Source organism: Passer domesticus, chromosome 4 (genome assembly GCF_036417665.1).
Source record: "Passer domesticus isolate bPasDom1 chromosome 4, bPasDom1.hap1, whole genome shotgun sequence".
Taxonomy (NCBI): Eukaryota; Metazoa; Chordata; class Aves; order Passeriformes; family Passeridae; genus Passer; species Passer domesticus.
Window position 1 is genome coordinate 27,032,010 of NC_087477.1, and position 15,363 is coordinate 27,047,372.

At 50.7% G+C, this 15,363-nt stretch overlaps 1 protein-coding gene across 1 annotated transcript; it reads right to left on the reverse strand.

Moving 5' to 3' along the window:
• Positions 1-575: 575 nt before the first annotated feature.
• Positions 576-2,268, reverse strand: POU4F2 (POU class 4 homeobox 2). Its single transcript, XM_064419314.1, has 2 exons — positions 1,969-2,268; positions 576-1,517 (listed from the first exon to the last, which is right to left on the reverse strand). Exons 1-2 carry the CDS (start codon positions 2,266-2,268, stop codon positions 576-578), a joined length of 1,242 nt encoding a protein of 413 aa, XP_064275384.1.
• Between the last annotated feature and the right edge of the window lie 13,095 nt (positions 2,269-15,363).

Here is a 15,363-nt window from a genome sequence, read left to right on the forward strand (position 1 = left end):
TTAAAGAGGTGTAATTAATTAGAATGAGCACAAAATGAAGTTGCTAGAGAGATAAATTAATAATTTACAAGGGGTTGTTTGGCAGTAATCTAATAATAGCTTTTGAAGACCAGTGAACACAGCAGGATCAGCTCTTTCCCTAAGCGTTATAACTTCAGAGAAGGAAAAGGATAATAACCACAGTAAAAATATATATATATTTATATATTTATAATACGCAGTGTAAATGCAGAAAAACCTGCCATCTGTTTTTTTTTTTAATCATTATTATTATTATTATTATTATTTAAATCAAAATATTTTTAGACGTCTCTCGCGGTGCGAAGCCTCAACTCTAGATTCAAGTTTGGGTCCCGAGAAAGCCATGACATCGTGGCCACCCCGCTGCCACCCGGGCGAGGTCTGTTAGCAATAAAAACCAGCGGTACTTGCCGGGGCGGGTCCGGGCGCGGCTCCGCGGGGAAGTTCCCCCGAAAGTTGGGCGCGGGGTGGTGTGGGGTCGTTTTCCTCCTTTCCTTGTCGTTGCTGTCGCTGTTGGTGGGATTTTCTGCCGGTGCCGGTGCCGGCGGCGCGGCTCAGATGCCCGCCGAGTACTTCATGCGCTTCTGCTTCTGGCGCTGGTTGCAGAACCAGACGCGGACCACGTTCTTCTTGAGGTCCAGCTTCTCGGCGATGGCGGCGATCTTCTCGGAGGAGGGCCGGGGCTGCAGGGCGAAGTAGGCCTCCAGCGAGCGCTTCTCGGGGGCGGCGATGGAGGTCCGCTTGCGCTTCTTCTCCGCGCCGCTGAAGAGCTCGGGCTTGGCCAGCTTCTCGCGGTGGGACTTCTCGGCCTCCTCCAGCCACGCCTGCAGGATGGGCTTGAGGGCGATCATGTTGTTGTGGGACAGGGTGAGGGACTCGAAGCGGCAGATGGTGCTCTGGCTGAGGGAGCCCACCCCCGGGATCTTCAGGTTGGCCAGCGCCGAGCCCACGTCGGCCTGGGTCACCCCCAGCTTGATGCGGCGCTGCTTGAAGCGCTCGGCGAAGGCCTCCAAGTCGCGGGGGTCGGCGTCCACGTCGCTCATGCAGCCCATGTGCGCGGGCAGCCCGTGGGCGTGGGCCATGCCCAGCGCCGCCGGGTGCATGGGGTTCATGCCGGCCATGTGCGGAGCGTGGCCCGGCGTGGAGACCACGGCGCCGTCGGGGGCCGCCATGGCCCCCAGCGCCAGCCCCGGCGTCAGGTGCTCCAAGAGTTCCCCCTCCAGCGCCTGGTGCGGCTGGTGGTGGTGGTGGTGGTGGTGGTGATGGTGGTGGTGCGTGCCCGACAGCGCGGACGGGTGGGAGATGGGCACGGAGGAGGAGGAGGCGGCCGAGGTGCAGGGGATGGTGTTCATGGTGTGGTACGTGGCGTCCGGCTTGAAGGGGCTGTGGTGCGGCGGGTGGTGGTGGTGGCTCTTGCTCGGGGAGACGATGTCCACCGCTGCCAGGGCTTCGGCGCGGGCCAGCAGGCTCTCGTCCAGACCGCCGAATATATTGCTCTGCAATTGCAAATAGAAGGCACACATAACGCTCAGCAGGGAATTCGCCTCCCCGCGCACTCCGCCGTGCCACTAAAACCTTCCCAGCATGTTAAAAGAGAAATCCTGGAGAAGGGAGGGGGGGTGGGGTGGTGGGGGGGGAGGAGAGGAGCGCAGAGGAGAAGAGGGAGCGAGCGGAGCGAGGCAGCGGGCGCGGCGCGCAGCCGCTCGCACGGAGGAGCCGCGGCGGGCGGGCGGACGGACGGACGGACGGACACACGCACCAGCCGCACGCAGCATCCCAGGTCATAAAAATTAATACGAGCGGCAAGAGCCGCCGCATGCATAAGTTGGGCGAGCGCCCGGCGGCGCCGGGTGATTTGCTGCACGGCCATGAAAAAATCATCAGGCGGATCCGGGGGGCCGCCGAGGGGCTCCCCTTAAAGCGGGGCGGCGGGCGGCGGGCACCTACCGGAGGGGCGGGCAGGCAGGCCCGCCGCATCGCCTCCGCGCCGCCGCCGCTGCCGCCGGGGCCGGAGCCCGAGCTGGAGCCGGAGCCGCCGCTGCCGCCGGGGCCGGAGCCGGAGCCGCGTCCGGCGGAGCCGCCGCTGCCGGTGCTGCTGGGGGAGCTGGCGGCGGGGGCGGCGGCGCCGGCGGAGGGACAGGGCGAGGCGGTGTGCAGGGCCGAGTACTTGGTTTCGTGGAGGCCGCCGCCGCTGCCGCCGCCGTGGGGGAGGCCGAAAGGCTGCTTGCTGCTCAGAGACATCATCATGGTGCTCGCCGCCGCCGCGGCCCGGCCCGCCGGCAGCCGGCCGCCGGAGGACGGCAGGGGCGCGGGGCCGGGGGCCCGAACCCCCCGGAAAAGCCACAGGAGCCCCGCGCCCCCACCCCCCGAAAAATTTAAAAAAAAAAAAAATTCCCACTCGCCCCCCAGCCGGCTGCCCGAGCCCCGCCGGGGACGAGAGGGAGAGGCGGCTCCGGCGAGCCGGGGATGCGCGGGATGCGCGGGATGCCCGGGATGCCTCCCGCCCGCCCGCCCTCCGCCCGGGCGCTCGCCGCTGTCCGCCGCCGCCTCCGCTCCGGCGCCGGCCCTCGCCTCTCGCGAAGTGCCCTCCCCGCCGCCGCGCCGGTGGGTTTTACTCTCTCCCCTCCCTCCCCTCCCCTCTCGCCTGTCACTACAGCCCAACTCCTCGGGAAGGGCCCTCCGCGCCTGCCTCCTCGGCCCCGGCCCCCTCCTCCGCCGCTCCCTGCCCGCCCCCCGCCGCTCCCACGCCCACGCGTGCTCCCGCACTCACCGCCGCGCCGCGCCCCGTCGCCTCCCGGAAAGGGGAGGGAAAAAGCCAAAAAGGAAGGAAAAAAAAAAAAAAAAAAGAAAGGAGGGGGGTATCGACGAGCCCACCGCCTCAAATCCCCCTTCCATGAAAAGAAAGAATAATTTTTTAAAAGGGCGGAAAAAAGGTCCCGTCCGGGCTCGCCACGCACCTAGAGCCAGAGTGTCCCGCCGCTGCTCCGGAGCGCGGGGGATGCGCCGGGAGCTGCGCGGGGACAGCGCGGGGCAAGGCCGGGAGCGGCGGCCAGGGCTGCCCCCGCCGGCGGCCCCCATCGGCGGGGAACCGCAGGGATCCTCCTGCAAAACTCACCACCGCTATCCCGCCAATTCCCACGCTTGTCTAATAGGAAAAGAAGAAAGGGAAAAGGAAAAAAAAAAAGAAAAGAAAGAAGAGAAATCGGGGAAAGTCAGTTTTCCTGGAGGTGGTCGGGTTTATTTCCATGAATTTCACTTTGCAGCAGAAAGGTTAAAATAAGTGCTTAGGTGTTTAATTTCTCACCTAAACAGCAGACTTGGTAATTTTAAGGGAAATAAAAAAAAATTACATTGTATCAGCTCTCACTGTCGCCAGCTCGGAGAAATGAAATAAATCAAAGTTAAAAGCTTGAGTATCATTTAATTATGGTGTGAATAGCGCTTGGAAAGAAGTAGAACAACATCTCTAAACAAATTATGGCCGGGCCAGGAAGGAATTATTAGATTGAAATTTCATTTAGGCTCGGGAGACACGGCGCTTCAATATGTAATCTGTTATGCCTCATCTGATTTGTATGCTTAATTCAGCTTGACGAATTTATTAGTTTTCATAATAGTAAAAAAATTGAGCAGCACTATGGGCTAATGCATTGTGTGTACTATAAATTGTATGTCACCGTTGAAAGGCTGAAGTCTATAGAAATCTTTTATTAATGACAACATAGGAAAGAGGATTTTCTTGCAAGCCTTTAAGGAGTTCACGCCAAACCTCCGCGCTTCGTGTCTCGGTAGGCTATTAACATATCGTCATACTAATTAGGCTACTTCATGAGTGATATAATTTCAAACTTTAAATTATGTTCTAATTAACAAGGGTTGTCCAATTTGCTTAATCTTCAAAAGGCTTTTGGCTTGTCTAATTAGTCTAAAGCATCGAGCATCTCCAACGCCCGAGAAAGAGCCATCAATAACATTTTGCGCGTTCGAGGCGGTGGCGGGCCGAGCCCAGGCGGGGTGCAGGGCAGGGCAGGGCTGCCCGCTGTCCCCCGCCTCCCTGCTCGGGGTCCCCGCAGCGCTCCCGGCCGCTCCTGCCCCCGCCTCCGCCTCCCCGGCAGCGGCCTCGGCGCGGGCGTGCCGGGAGGGCTGCGGGAGAACGAGGGAAAGCGCCCGCTTCCCGGGGAAGGGAAAAAAAAAATAAAAAAAAAGAAAGAAAAAAAAAAAGGGAATGAAGGAAAAGAAGAAGAGAATACCTCGTTGGCACCGGGAGGTCCGAGGGCAGCCAGCCTGCCGGGAGCGCGGAGCGGGGAAGGGGCTCTGCCCGCCCGGCTCTCCGGCTCAACTTTGGCGGAGAGAAATGCGAGGAGGAACCCCCCCCACCCCCCGCTATACATTTAACCCCTCCCGCACTGAGTTTAATTACTCGCAATAGTTGTTCTAATGTATGCTGTCACACGGGAGAATTGAGAACGCATATCGTTAATATGAATTAATCTTGATTTTAATAGCAGCTGACAACCGATCTCCAAAACGCCGAGCGGCCGCCACCGGGCCGCGAAGCTGGCACAACTTTGTGCCGGGCCCGGGGGTGCCCGGCTCCCCTCGGTGGCTCTCGGCGCTGCGGGGACTCTCCGCGGCTCTGGCCCCGCGCCGTGCCCGCGGCTCCACCGCCCAGCGCCTTCCCATTCCCCCGCCCTTTCTGGGTGATTTTTTTTTTTATTTGGTCGTGTTTGGGTGTTGGGTTTCTCGCGGAGCCCCCGCGCTGCCCAGCCCCGGCGGGAGCCGCAGCAGCCGCGGAGGCTCCGCCGCCCCCCGGCACCGCTGCGCGCCGCTGGGCTGCCTGAATAAAAGGAGAGCCCCCCCTCAACTTGCCCACGCCCACACCCTGACCCACGCAGACATCTGGGGAGAAATCACTGTCGCCTCTCATGTATCCATGTTCTGATTTACGATTAAAATTTAAAGACGCGCATTCATATTTTACCGAACCTAATGCGCCCTATGAATTTTTAATCCATGAAGATGCGGGCTACACTTTGAGCAAACTCCACCTTTGTTTTGAGGGCAGCGCACCGCCGGTCCCAGCCCTGCCACCCGGTGCCCCGCACCTCCGGGACGCTCCCGCGGGGCTCCAGGCACGGGGGGCGACTCCGCGGGTGCGGAGAGATGCACCGGCCCGGGACATCCCCGCCCCGCCGGGGCATCCCCGCACGCCGCCGGTGCCTCGGCATCCCCGGCCCGCTCGGTGCCGCCCGCCCGGCCCCGCTTCCCCTCTCCCGAATCTCCTGCCCCGCTCCCAATGCGCGGCCGCGCCGCCGCCGCCAGCCCAGTCAAGTCACGGAGTCAAACTTCCAGCCCGGAACGATCAATGAGGAGTTTTGCCGTCCGTGGCGCCTCGTGCTTCCTGGCACTAAAATAAATGCAAGAAATCGAAACTTAATTACTTGAAAGAAATCCAGAAATCCCTCTGCATAATTTATCCGGGCATTTTTTTTCGTGGCGTTTGTGTTGAATGCTCGCGTTTGACTCCGCACGCTCGCTCCCCGCGGCAGGAGCGGGGGTGCGGAGCCCCGGCTGAGGGGCGAGGAGGGAAGGGAAACCCGCATTTGTGCCCCTCTCTTTTCCCCCATCCGAGAGCATCTCCTGGGGCAGGGTGGCAAGCGGGAACCTCTCCTCCCTGCCTGCGGGGTGTGAGCCCTGAGCCGGGCACTCCGCGGGTATTTTCTGGCCAGGAGCGCCTGGTGTAACAAGCTGCGTCTGCTAAGCACGGTGGGAAGTGGCAATAAATAACTCAGCTACTCTGACAAATTCCCCCCTGCATCTGATGGTCCCCCCGCGGATCCCATACTCCTCCTCACGGATGCGGTGTGACACCTGGAAGCCGGGGGTGGGACGCTGGCTGGCGGTGCAGCCGTGGCCTCCTCATTTGCCATCCAGGCCGGCTGATGAGAGCCCTGCCTGGTGAGCCCTTCGCTGAATTCATTAGCGCTGGAAGTCTGCTGGCTCGGGAGCAAACTTTATCATAGACACCTCATCGAGAACTTGAAGTAATGTTATGAAAGAATGAAAAATACATTTGGGAGCTGCCTGGAAACTGAAGTACATTTTGATTTAACTTACATTAACAGAAACCTAATGTAGAAGTGAAGGGATCTAACAAAACCATTAATAATTTAAAAATAATTACAGATAGTCTATCCTTACTATTCACAACCACTCAACATTTTAGACAAAGAAAGCTGAATATTCTTCGTGGGAGAACGATGTGAGCAGACTGCTAAGCAGGAGCTGTCCAGCTCGCACTGCCTCTCCTCTGCTCACACACACTGCACATTCCCCACAGCACCCAGCACACCATTCCAAAACTGCTTTTCCAAGAGGGAGGGTGGAGGTGGAGGCAGGGCCTGTCTTTGTACAGGGTTTTTGGCATTCATTTTGGCACATTCCTTTTGGATTTCAACCCCTCCTCTTTGTTGGGGCTTCGGTTTGAGGTGGGCCCAGTGTGGCAGGGGAGACCAAGAACATTTCCATACCTCAGGCTTGTCCAAGGCTCTGCCAGCCCTGGAGACCTCAGGAAAGGCCTTTTCCATCCGTAGCCTTGGCTAACACCAGTGGCAGTGGTGACTCTCCTGCCTGTGTCGTGTAGCTGGTACCAGCACAGCCATCGCCTGCTTGGCTCGCCATGGCGCTGTGCAAAAGTTATTTTGGATACATTCATTTCAATTCAAGTTTCCATTGGATGCTTTACAGCTCAAGGGCCGTGAGTGTCCTGCAAGGCTGTGATTTTGCCTTGTATTTCTGATTGGGTTGGGTTTGGGGTTTCTCTTTTTGAGATATACCTGCTGTGCAAACACTGTAAAATCAGAGCAGCTGGATATGCAGCGGACTTCGCTGCTCTTCCTTACAGGTGAAGATAAAATTGTAAAGGGGAACATGAAGACATAAAGTGGCTTCTAAAGGAAAAGAAACACTGGATAATACAAAGCAGATAAATTCAGATTTAACTCTCACAGGAACACAGGACCCCACCTTACAAAGAGTCTCACAGGTGGGACCTCTCCCTAACCACATCCCCAGCTCCTACTTGTACTGAAAACATTAAGACCTCATGGATCATTAAAAAAAAAAATCCTATAAATCACACTGTGAATGTCCTTGGGACTCTACTCTTGCTGATTTAGACAAAACCCTGGTATCTTAGATTAGCCTTCATTAATTATTTTCATTAATTCCCCTTGTTATGGATGTATTATCACAAATCATATTCCAAACACATTCCCTAATTAAGCATGAAATTCCTCTCTCCCTCCCTCCCTCCGTATGCCATTTAACTGGAGCAATGAGGACGCCTGCGTTCAGCCTGGTGCCTGGAGGCTGGTGCCAGCCACTCAGTGCAACCAAAGATGGTGCTTGCATTCCAGATATCTTTCAGGGCTTGCTCTAACTCAGGGAAAATGTTGTGGTTTTTAATTTGATCACCAGCATGGGCACGGCCTCAGCTCGGAGCTCTTAGTCCTTGTAAATTTTCACTGTCTTCCATCTACTTCTTCAGTGTTTTCAAGCAAAATATTATTTGCTTTTCTCCCCCTTCTGCCATGCAAGGTGTTGGATCTCTTTACAGGTCCCCAGGATTCACCAGGCAGCCGTCTCCTTCCAGCCAGAAAGAAAAAAACTGTGACAGCTGATGTGCACTGGAAAAGGTGATGAAAACCTTGTGTTTCTGAGCAGGCACAGTTGTGTCAGTGGGGCAGTGTTGTACCTCTGAGCCACTAAATTGTGTGTTAAAATACTTATGTGGGGAGACTGGGTCATGTATTTGGTGTGTGCCATGCCATGGACTGTGCTTTCACAGTCTGTGTAGTTTTGGTGAGGACTGGCATGGACTCATCCATGAATGTGTGGTGGTGGAAAATGCCTGGGAATTATTCTGTTTTCTCCCTTTGATTCAATATTCACACACAGAGAGCATGGTGGGACTGGAAGCTGACTGGAGGGGAAGCCCCGCTAGGACCAGCCTCTCCTGGAAATATCAGATGTGTGCTGGAGCATCCCTCCCTGCAAGGCCAGGCACCCTGACCTAGTCCTTGAAAACCAGGCTTTAATTCCCAGTAGATGAATCTGTGCATAACAGCAATGACAATGCTGGGGGGTGTCCACCTTACATGTGGGCACACTCACTTGGCCAAGTTCTGTTCAAACCTAATCACAAATCATTTTATATTGCTTAAAATTCAGTGGAAATGCTTTCCACCTTTTGTCCAACCTCTGGGCACATATCAAAGCCCTTCCCTTCCCTTCCCTTCCCTTCCCTTCCCTTCCCTTCCCTTCCCTTCCCTTCCCTTCCCTTCCCTTCCCTTCCCTTCCCTTCCCTTCCCTTCCCTTCCCTTCCCTTCCCTTCCCTTCCCTTCCCTTCCCTTCCCTTCCCTTCCCTTCCCTTCCCTTCCCTTCCCTTCCCTTCCCTTCCCTTCCCTTCCCTTCCCTTCCCTTCCCTTCCCTTCCCTTCCCTTCCCTTCCCTTCCCTTCCCTCGCAGAGCATGGACAGGCATCCACCTGTGCTCCCCATCCCTTTTAATAAAAGCAGTATTGTACGTTTTGAAGACTGTTAATAAAATGAAATCAAGTAGTGAAATGCACCTGCAGCTTGCATCAACATTTCCTGGTGGAAGCAGCGGGTTAGGAGTGTGTTGTCACGTGTCTTCCCCAGTCCTGAGACAGCCATCGAATTCCAGTGAAATCTCTTACAAAGGCAATCAAGACGATCAATGGGAGTTTTGCCAGGAACATCAAAGCTTATTAAATGGTTCTGTGTTAAGAACTGCAAACACAGAGACACGCAGGAAAGAAGACAGCTCAGAAAATGGTACTGTGAAGGTAAAGAAAAACTGAAGAAAGAAAAAAAATGATGCCCAGGAAAAAAAAAAAAAAGCAGGAGACTAACAATTGACAGATATATGTACAGCCAATCCAAAGCAGAGTTTAAAATGCAGACAATTCATTCCATAGCATGTTACACAAACTTCTGTAGAGGAGTTTACTCACAAGAGCTTCTACCCACACATCCTACTTTAAATATTTTGATGAATTGGGAGTGAACTAAATTAATGTTTAACTGCTTTACTGTTTGTTTGACAGGGGAGACCTGGGACAACCCAAAGATGCTGTCACTTGAAACCTCTCAAATCATCAAGCTGCATGTGTGTGACTCTGTGTCTGTTGCTGTGGATATATAGAAAATGTAGAATCAAATAATATTTTTACTTGTTAATCCCTTAGCAGTTTTGTTGCCTGGTAGGTGCCATGACATGCTGAACTTAAATAAGTAAAATGCACTTTGCTTTCCTTGTTTAGGCCAGCATGTTTCCTTGGGTAAGTGAATTTGTTGCTGCACACCCATGAGAGGAGGAAACACTTCCTAACAGGTCTCAGCATCCCTCTTTCCCAGTGACCTGTGCTCCCTGTGCACTTGCCTGCCTCTGAAAATGTTCCTGCTGGCTCCAGACACTCTAGCCCAAAGCAGGCCAAAATAATGGGGAGGTTTTTGTTTATTTTTTGTTTGTTTGTTTGTTTTTAGTTTTGTGTGGATAATCAGGTTTTTTATTAGGGGTAGAGTTTCCAGGTTTTTTGCTTGATATAATTATGTAATTTTTAATAACGTTCATGTACATTTCTGAACGAGGAGGTTGGATCTGAAGAAGCTTTTACAAGCATTTGAAGTTTCCTCCTGTAAGTGCTGACAGCTGTGCCATGGCTTTTAGCGAGGGGGGATGCACTCGGGAGTGCCCTGCCTGGAGTCGGGCGGGACCGCGGGTTTCCAAGGCAGAGTCGGGAGGGGAGGGGAGGGGTAGGATGGGATGGGATAGGATAGGATAGGATGGGATGGGATGCGCCGCCCCCTCCCATCCATATAAACACAGCTGGGGCAAGCAGAAAATTAAATGTAGTTTGTGGTAGTGAGTGGAAGGTTTGGGGCTTTTGCGGGGGTTTGTTTTGTTTTGCTTTGTTTGTGTGGGTTTTTTTTTGTTTTTTTTTTTGGTTTGTTTTCTTTTCCCTGGGAGGTCGAGGCAGCCCAGGTGCTGGAGAGGTGAGTTCAGGACCAGGATTCCCCCTGCCCTTCCTCTTCTCCCTCCGCGGTCCCTGTGATAATTTAGGGCCAGTGACAGCCAGAGCTCATCTGTGTTCCCACGACCCTGGGGAGCCCTGGAAGTTTGCTCTGGGAAGGGTGGCTCCTGGAAGTGCTTCCAGAGGGTAGGGCTGGGTGTCCAGGTGTTGGCATCTTCTGGGTGCCTGGCCCTACTGCCTGTTTCTAGGGAATTGGGAAAATTGCTCTCCTCAGCCAGAGTCAGAAGCAAATCGTCCTTCAGGTGCCTAGCAGAGTTTTGGGACTCACCTACTGCAGGGATCATGCAAGAGGTGTATCTTGGAATGAAGTGTGGTTGAGTTCACACCTCTGTAACACCTGGTGCTCTTCCGTGTCCCCAGGAGGAAGCTTCAAGGCATGTCCCAGTGTTTTGCAGGGCTTGTGTCAAGTGCAAAACAAGGTTTTTGCTTGGAATACTTTTTAAGTTCTGGACCAGAAGACCAGAAAATTTCAGGAAGCTGACAAGGAAGGGTTACATGGCTGCAGGTCAAAGCCACTGAAGTTCATCAATTAACAAGGCCCAGCTGCTTTAAATACTAAAAGGTGGTGGTGAGAAATCCTTTCTACCCATCTGTTCTGGGCTTATCTTCCTGCAGGCACGTGAGGGAAAGGAAGTGATGGAAAGAGTTTGCTCTGTTTGATTCACAGTTGTGCTCCAGCTGTGGGTGGGAGCCTGGCTTGGGAAGGGAGAAAGGCAGGGGTGGTTTGGGAGCTGCTGCAGAGGTCAGAGGACTTGTGAGGGGTTTGATGCTCAATATTCATACAGCTGTGCTTTAGCAGGGTGAGCTCTCCGCACATGGCTGTCGTTTTCAGAATCTTGTAGATAAGCTGTGTCAGCACAGCTTTTATAAATCCCATTTTTACCAAAGATTTATGATGTAGCTGTAAATGTGTGCTCTGGACTGGTATCTTCTACAGAGGGTTTTAGCGAGGAATTTTATTTTTAGAGGGTTAGTGCATTTATTTTCCATGCCTAAGATACACGATGAAAAATGTAATTTATAATGTGGCATAATAAAAATGGATGATGTTGCAGGGGATAGCAGACTTTCTTCTGTACCTGCACAATATATCTTTTTGGTAGCATTTTGACAGTGATTTTACACGTGCACTGAGGTGCTGACAATGGTGACAACCTTGACCCTAACCAAGACCACTGCCCATATATAAAGAAGCCTGGCTGGTTGAAGGGGGAGGGAAGAGACATTAATTCAGCAAAGGTACATGACTAGGTTTTGCTTTTATTTATTCCACTTTAAGTCAGAAAAAAAAAACTGAGTGAACTGGAAGCATCTTTGCTGCATTAATACACATGTGAGTGCTCCAAACATTTCAGTGTTCTTTAAAAATTCAGCCAGACCTGGGAATAGCTGGGTAGCTTTCTTCTGAGAGCTGAGATGTGCTGCTCTTTGGCAAGACTATCTGTTTTAACAAGGCAGTCCAATGTTCCAGTTGGCTTCAAAACAGGCTGCAATTCACTGTTTGAGTTTGTGTGGTGTTGCCTTACCTGTTGTAAGGTAAGATTTCATTGTAATAATCAACTTTTTTTTAAAAATTTATTTTCATAAATTGAGTTGTTCCCTGTAAAATGATAGAAAGCAGATCTCTATCTGTATGAATGGTTGCTGGTTTTCCTTGAACTCAGGGATTTAAGGTGCCACTGGCCTCTGCAGAGCAGAAGGAAATGAAAGATGAAAGCAGGGCTGGTGCATTTTTGGTGGGCAAGGCTCCTGCCAAGTCAAACACCAGCTATCAAATCAGAGTTTGAGCTGAACCTAGAGGAGAGACAAGCTGTACTGGTAGTACTAAAACTAAGGAACTGCTAAGTGGAATTTGCAGTCTTATTTTGGTAGGAAAGTTTGCTTGTTACTTTTTCTTTATTTTTCCCATTAAAGAAATTGCTGATGAATCAGAGACTACAAAAACTCAGTCCTTTAGTGTATGCACACAGCTACTTCTTGAAATTGTCATCCCTCTGTTATGTAAGCAGAAATTCCTATGTAAGTTAGCACTCCCCTAGTTTGTTAGTAAATGTATATATGAACTTGACTTAAATCCTATATTGGCACCCATCAAAATAAGATTTCAGGTTATAGCATAGCTTAGGTTAGAGCTGTAACATCATTTTTTGAAACCTTTCCAGTAGTAAAGAAGCCTACCCCCAGCTATAAGTTAACAAAGAAATTATTTCAGGTTTTGTGATGTTCTTGCCAACTCCTTTCTTCCCCCTCTTTGACACTTTCTCTAAGTAGGAGCAAGGAAGAGGAAATATCCCCTTTTAGGTAAATCACCACCAACAGTTTTGCACAGGCCATAAATGAGAAATTTAGCCTTTATCTGAAAGAGAAGCAACTTTGTCTTTGTGTCTTTTTGATTGCTAAAATTTTGCTGTTCAGAATTTTCCTGAAGTCTGCCAATAGTTTATGTTTATGTGCAAATAACTTTTTTAAAAATCTGCTCCTGATTGCTATGATCTGTCATGAAAAGTGAGAACAGCATTTTAAAGCAGGTAGAGGATGGTGGGATCACAGGTGATGGCAGTGCAGGATGTGAGAAGGAAGCAGATGCCTTCTGAGGGTAACTTTTGTTATTTAGGATGGTCTGTATTTCATAGGAAAGCAGTAGAGGAGAGAGAGTACTCGGTGTGAGAGGGTAAAAAGTAAACCACTGCTTCTTCAGGATGAAGGCTTTTTGTTCCTCAGGTGTGGTGAGAGTTAGTGATGTAAGGGATGAGGTTTTTAACTTTTTGTGAATCCTTGACTCTGCAGAAGGAAAATCTTCCTTCAGGACTGGTCCGAGGTATGGAATAAGCACACCCAAGAACTGGGGTCTGATGCTTACTATCTTCTCAGGTCTCAATCACTCCTCTGACTTGCTGGTACATAAATCTCATGCTCATCACCAAAACAAAGTGAAATAGGGGAGGGCTATAGAAATATGAAAACCTAAGCAGGGAAAAAAAAATCTAAGCATTAAAAAAATACATCCTGATGAGTGGCTGGGATGAGGGTAAGAGAGCAGAGTGACCCCATGGCAGTCATTACTTGCACAGCTTAACTTGGCCCCCATAGCAGCACCTGGATATTCCAGTCCTGAGCATTGACAGCTGGAAAGAAGGGAGAGGTCCCAGCAGGCCATGGATACAGGCAGGGGAGGAGGAGTGCTTGCTGCTCGTGTGAGCTGCCAGGACCTCATGAGGAGGCAGAGCTGTCAAGCAGGAGGATGAGTTTGCTCTGGGTCAACGTGCTGGTTCTGTTATCATAAACTCAGGTGGTAGTGAAGGAAGTCTGGGTTTGCATAAATGTGAGGGGGAGTCCTGAGAGAAGGTGTTGGGTGTTCAGGCTCGGTCTGTCACACACCCAGACTGTGAGTGGTTGGAGTCTGCAGTTTTTAGAAGCAATTAACACAAGGAAACAATCACTCGGACTTAGTGAGGCAAAGCAAATATACATTTCAGTGCTAATTCAAAAGAGTTTTTTTATCTTTGCACTTAGCTAATGCAGTCCAGGAATTTACTATTTTTTTTTCCCCCAATTGGAATTTAATCAAGATTTTAATCCCATTTCTTTCAAGATCATGCTCCAGAAAATCCTAAACAAAGATGCCATGGCTGCTGACTGATAAACAGTGGGTTCAGAGTTTAGAAACCAGCCACTGATAACATTTTCTGTTTGGAGTTTCTTACAGGCTCCAAGTTTTGGCAAGTTCAGACTTCCTAGGCCCAGCTGCCATCCAGCCTGGTAACCACCACAAACTCATTTTTCCTGGTGTTACTCTGTCATGTTCAGTGAGAGTCTGATTGCAAACAGCTGAAATCAGATACTAATCCCCTTTGTGTGGGGCATCCTGTTGGTCTTGGAGTGAATTGAACACAGAAGATTTGGCAGTAGGTGGACTTGATCATTTTGATTTTCATAAGAAGCTGACCAACTTCTTACATCAGTGGAGGACAGCTCCTCTTAATTATTTTAAATCACCGAGCAGCTTTAGTCAGGAGGGTAAGCATGAGGCTGCTCGCTCTTTTCCATGCAGGAGTGGGTCCTGGCAGAGCCCATCCCTGGCTCCTGGAGCTCAGCTGTGGGATGGTGCTGAGCTCTCAGCTCTTCAGAGTTGTGCTGTCCTCTGGTGCACATTTATGTGCTGAGAAGCACAAGTGCTGGCCTCTGGCTGGGGTCTTTGGAGGCCACTACGACACCAATAAGTAAAAGTTAATTGCAAATTTATTTCCACATAGCAAAAAGGGAAAAACACTTGGGGCCAGTTTCCTTTAAAGAAAAAAGGAGGAAAAGCCTGTTCTACACCCATTTGATTAACCTGTGCTGTTAATCACTGCCAGGTTTATGAACCTCTATTATAAACTTGTTACTCTAAGGGGTTTCAGTTCAGTGATTGAAAAACAGCTTTAGGGCCTGGGTAGGTAAGAGTAGCAAGAAGTGCAAGTAGCAGCACTGAGCCTTTGAAGAGGTGTATAAATAATTAGCAACATATTTCATGTGGACTCTTTAGTCAAGATATCCTGTCAGAGCTGGGATTTTATCAGAACATGACAAAAATGTAGAAGGAGCTCTACATTTATTCTAGCATAACAATGTTGGTATCTAAAATAATTTTCTGCATTAGAAGCTATTTTAGTCACAGGTAACAGCTCTGCACTCCTGAACTGCTCTATTTGCTGAGGCTTCTTCAGAAAGCAGAAGGTGTCTAAAAGGTTCTTTACACTCTTGTGTCTTTTGAATTTTTAGATCCTTATTTCATGGTTGCAAAACATACAACGTAGGTGAAAACATGAGCTGTGTCTTAATAAAGTAAAGTGATGAATAAATAGCAACCCAGTGCAACTTCAGGAGATGGAGGGTAATTCAGCAGGTAAAATAGAAAACAAAGGTGGGAACTTCTCAAAACCCTCTGGTGGGTGGGCTGGGGGGGAGCACAAATGAACAACCTCTAGGACACATCCTGCCATACGCGTCCCTGCCCACGGCAGAGGGGTTGGAACCAGATGATCTCCAAGGTCGCCTTCCAACTCAAACCATTCCATGATTCTGTGATGCCCATGTATCTCACTCAAAGGTGACAAAAGCTTTCCTCTTATTAGTAAACAATTAGCACAGAGCCTAATGAAAAATACCTATCTGGAAGCTGATGGTATTGCAAGTGTCTTGCATACCAAGCCCAACACTGGTTGATCACAGCTTGATTTAGCATCA

Coding starts and splice junctions, on each gene's coding strand:
- POU4F2 (XM_064419314.1), bottom strand. CDS start 2,268: ATGATGATGTCTCTGAGCAGCAAGCAGCCTTTCGGCCTCCCCCACGGC. Junction 1,518..1,968: donor CCTGCCTGCCCGCCCCTCCG/GTAGGTGCCCGC, acceptor TTGCAATTGCAG/AGCAATATATTCGGCGGTCT.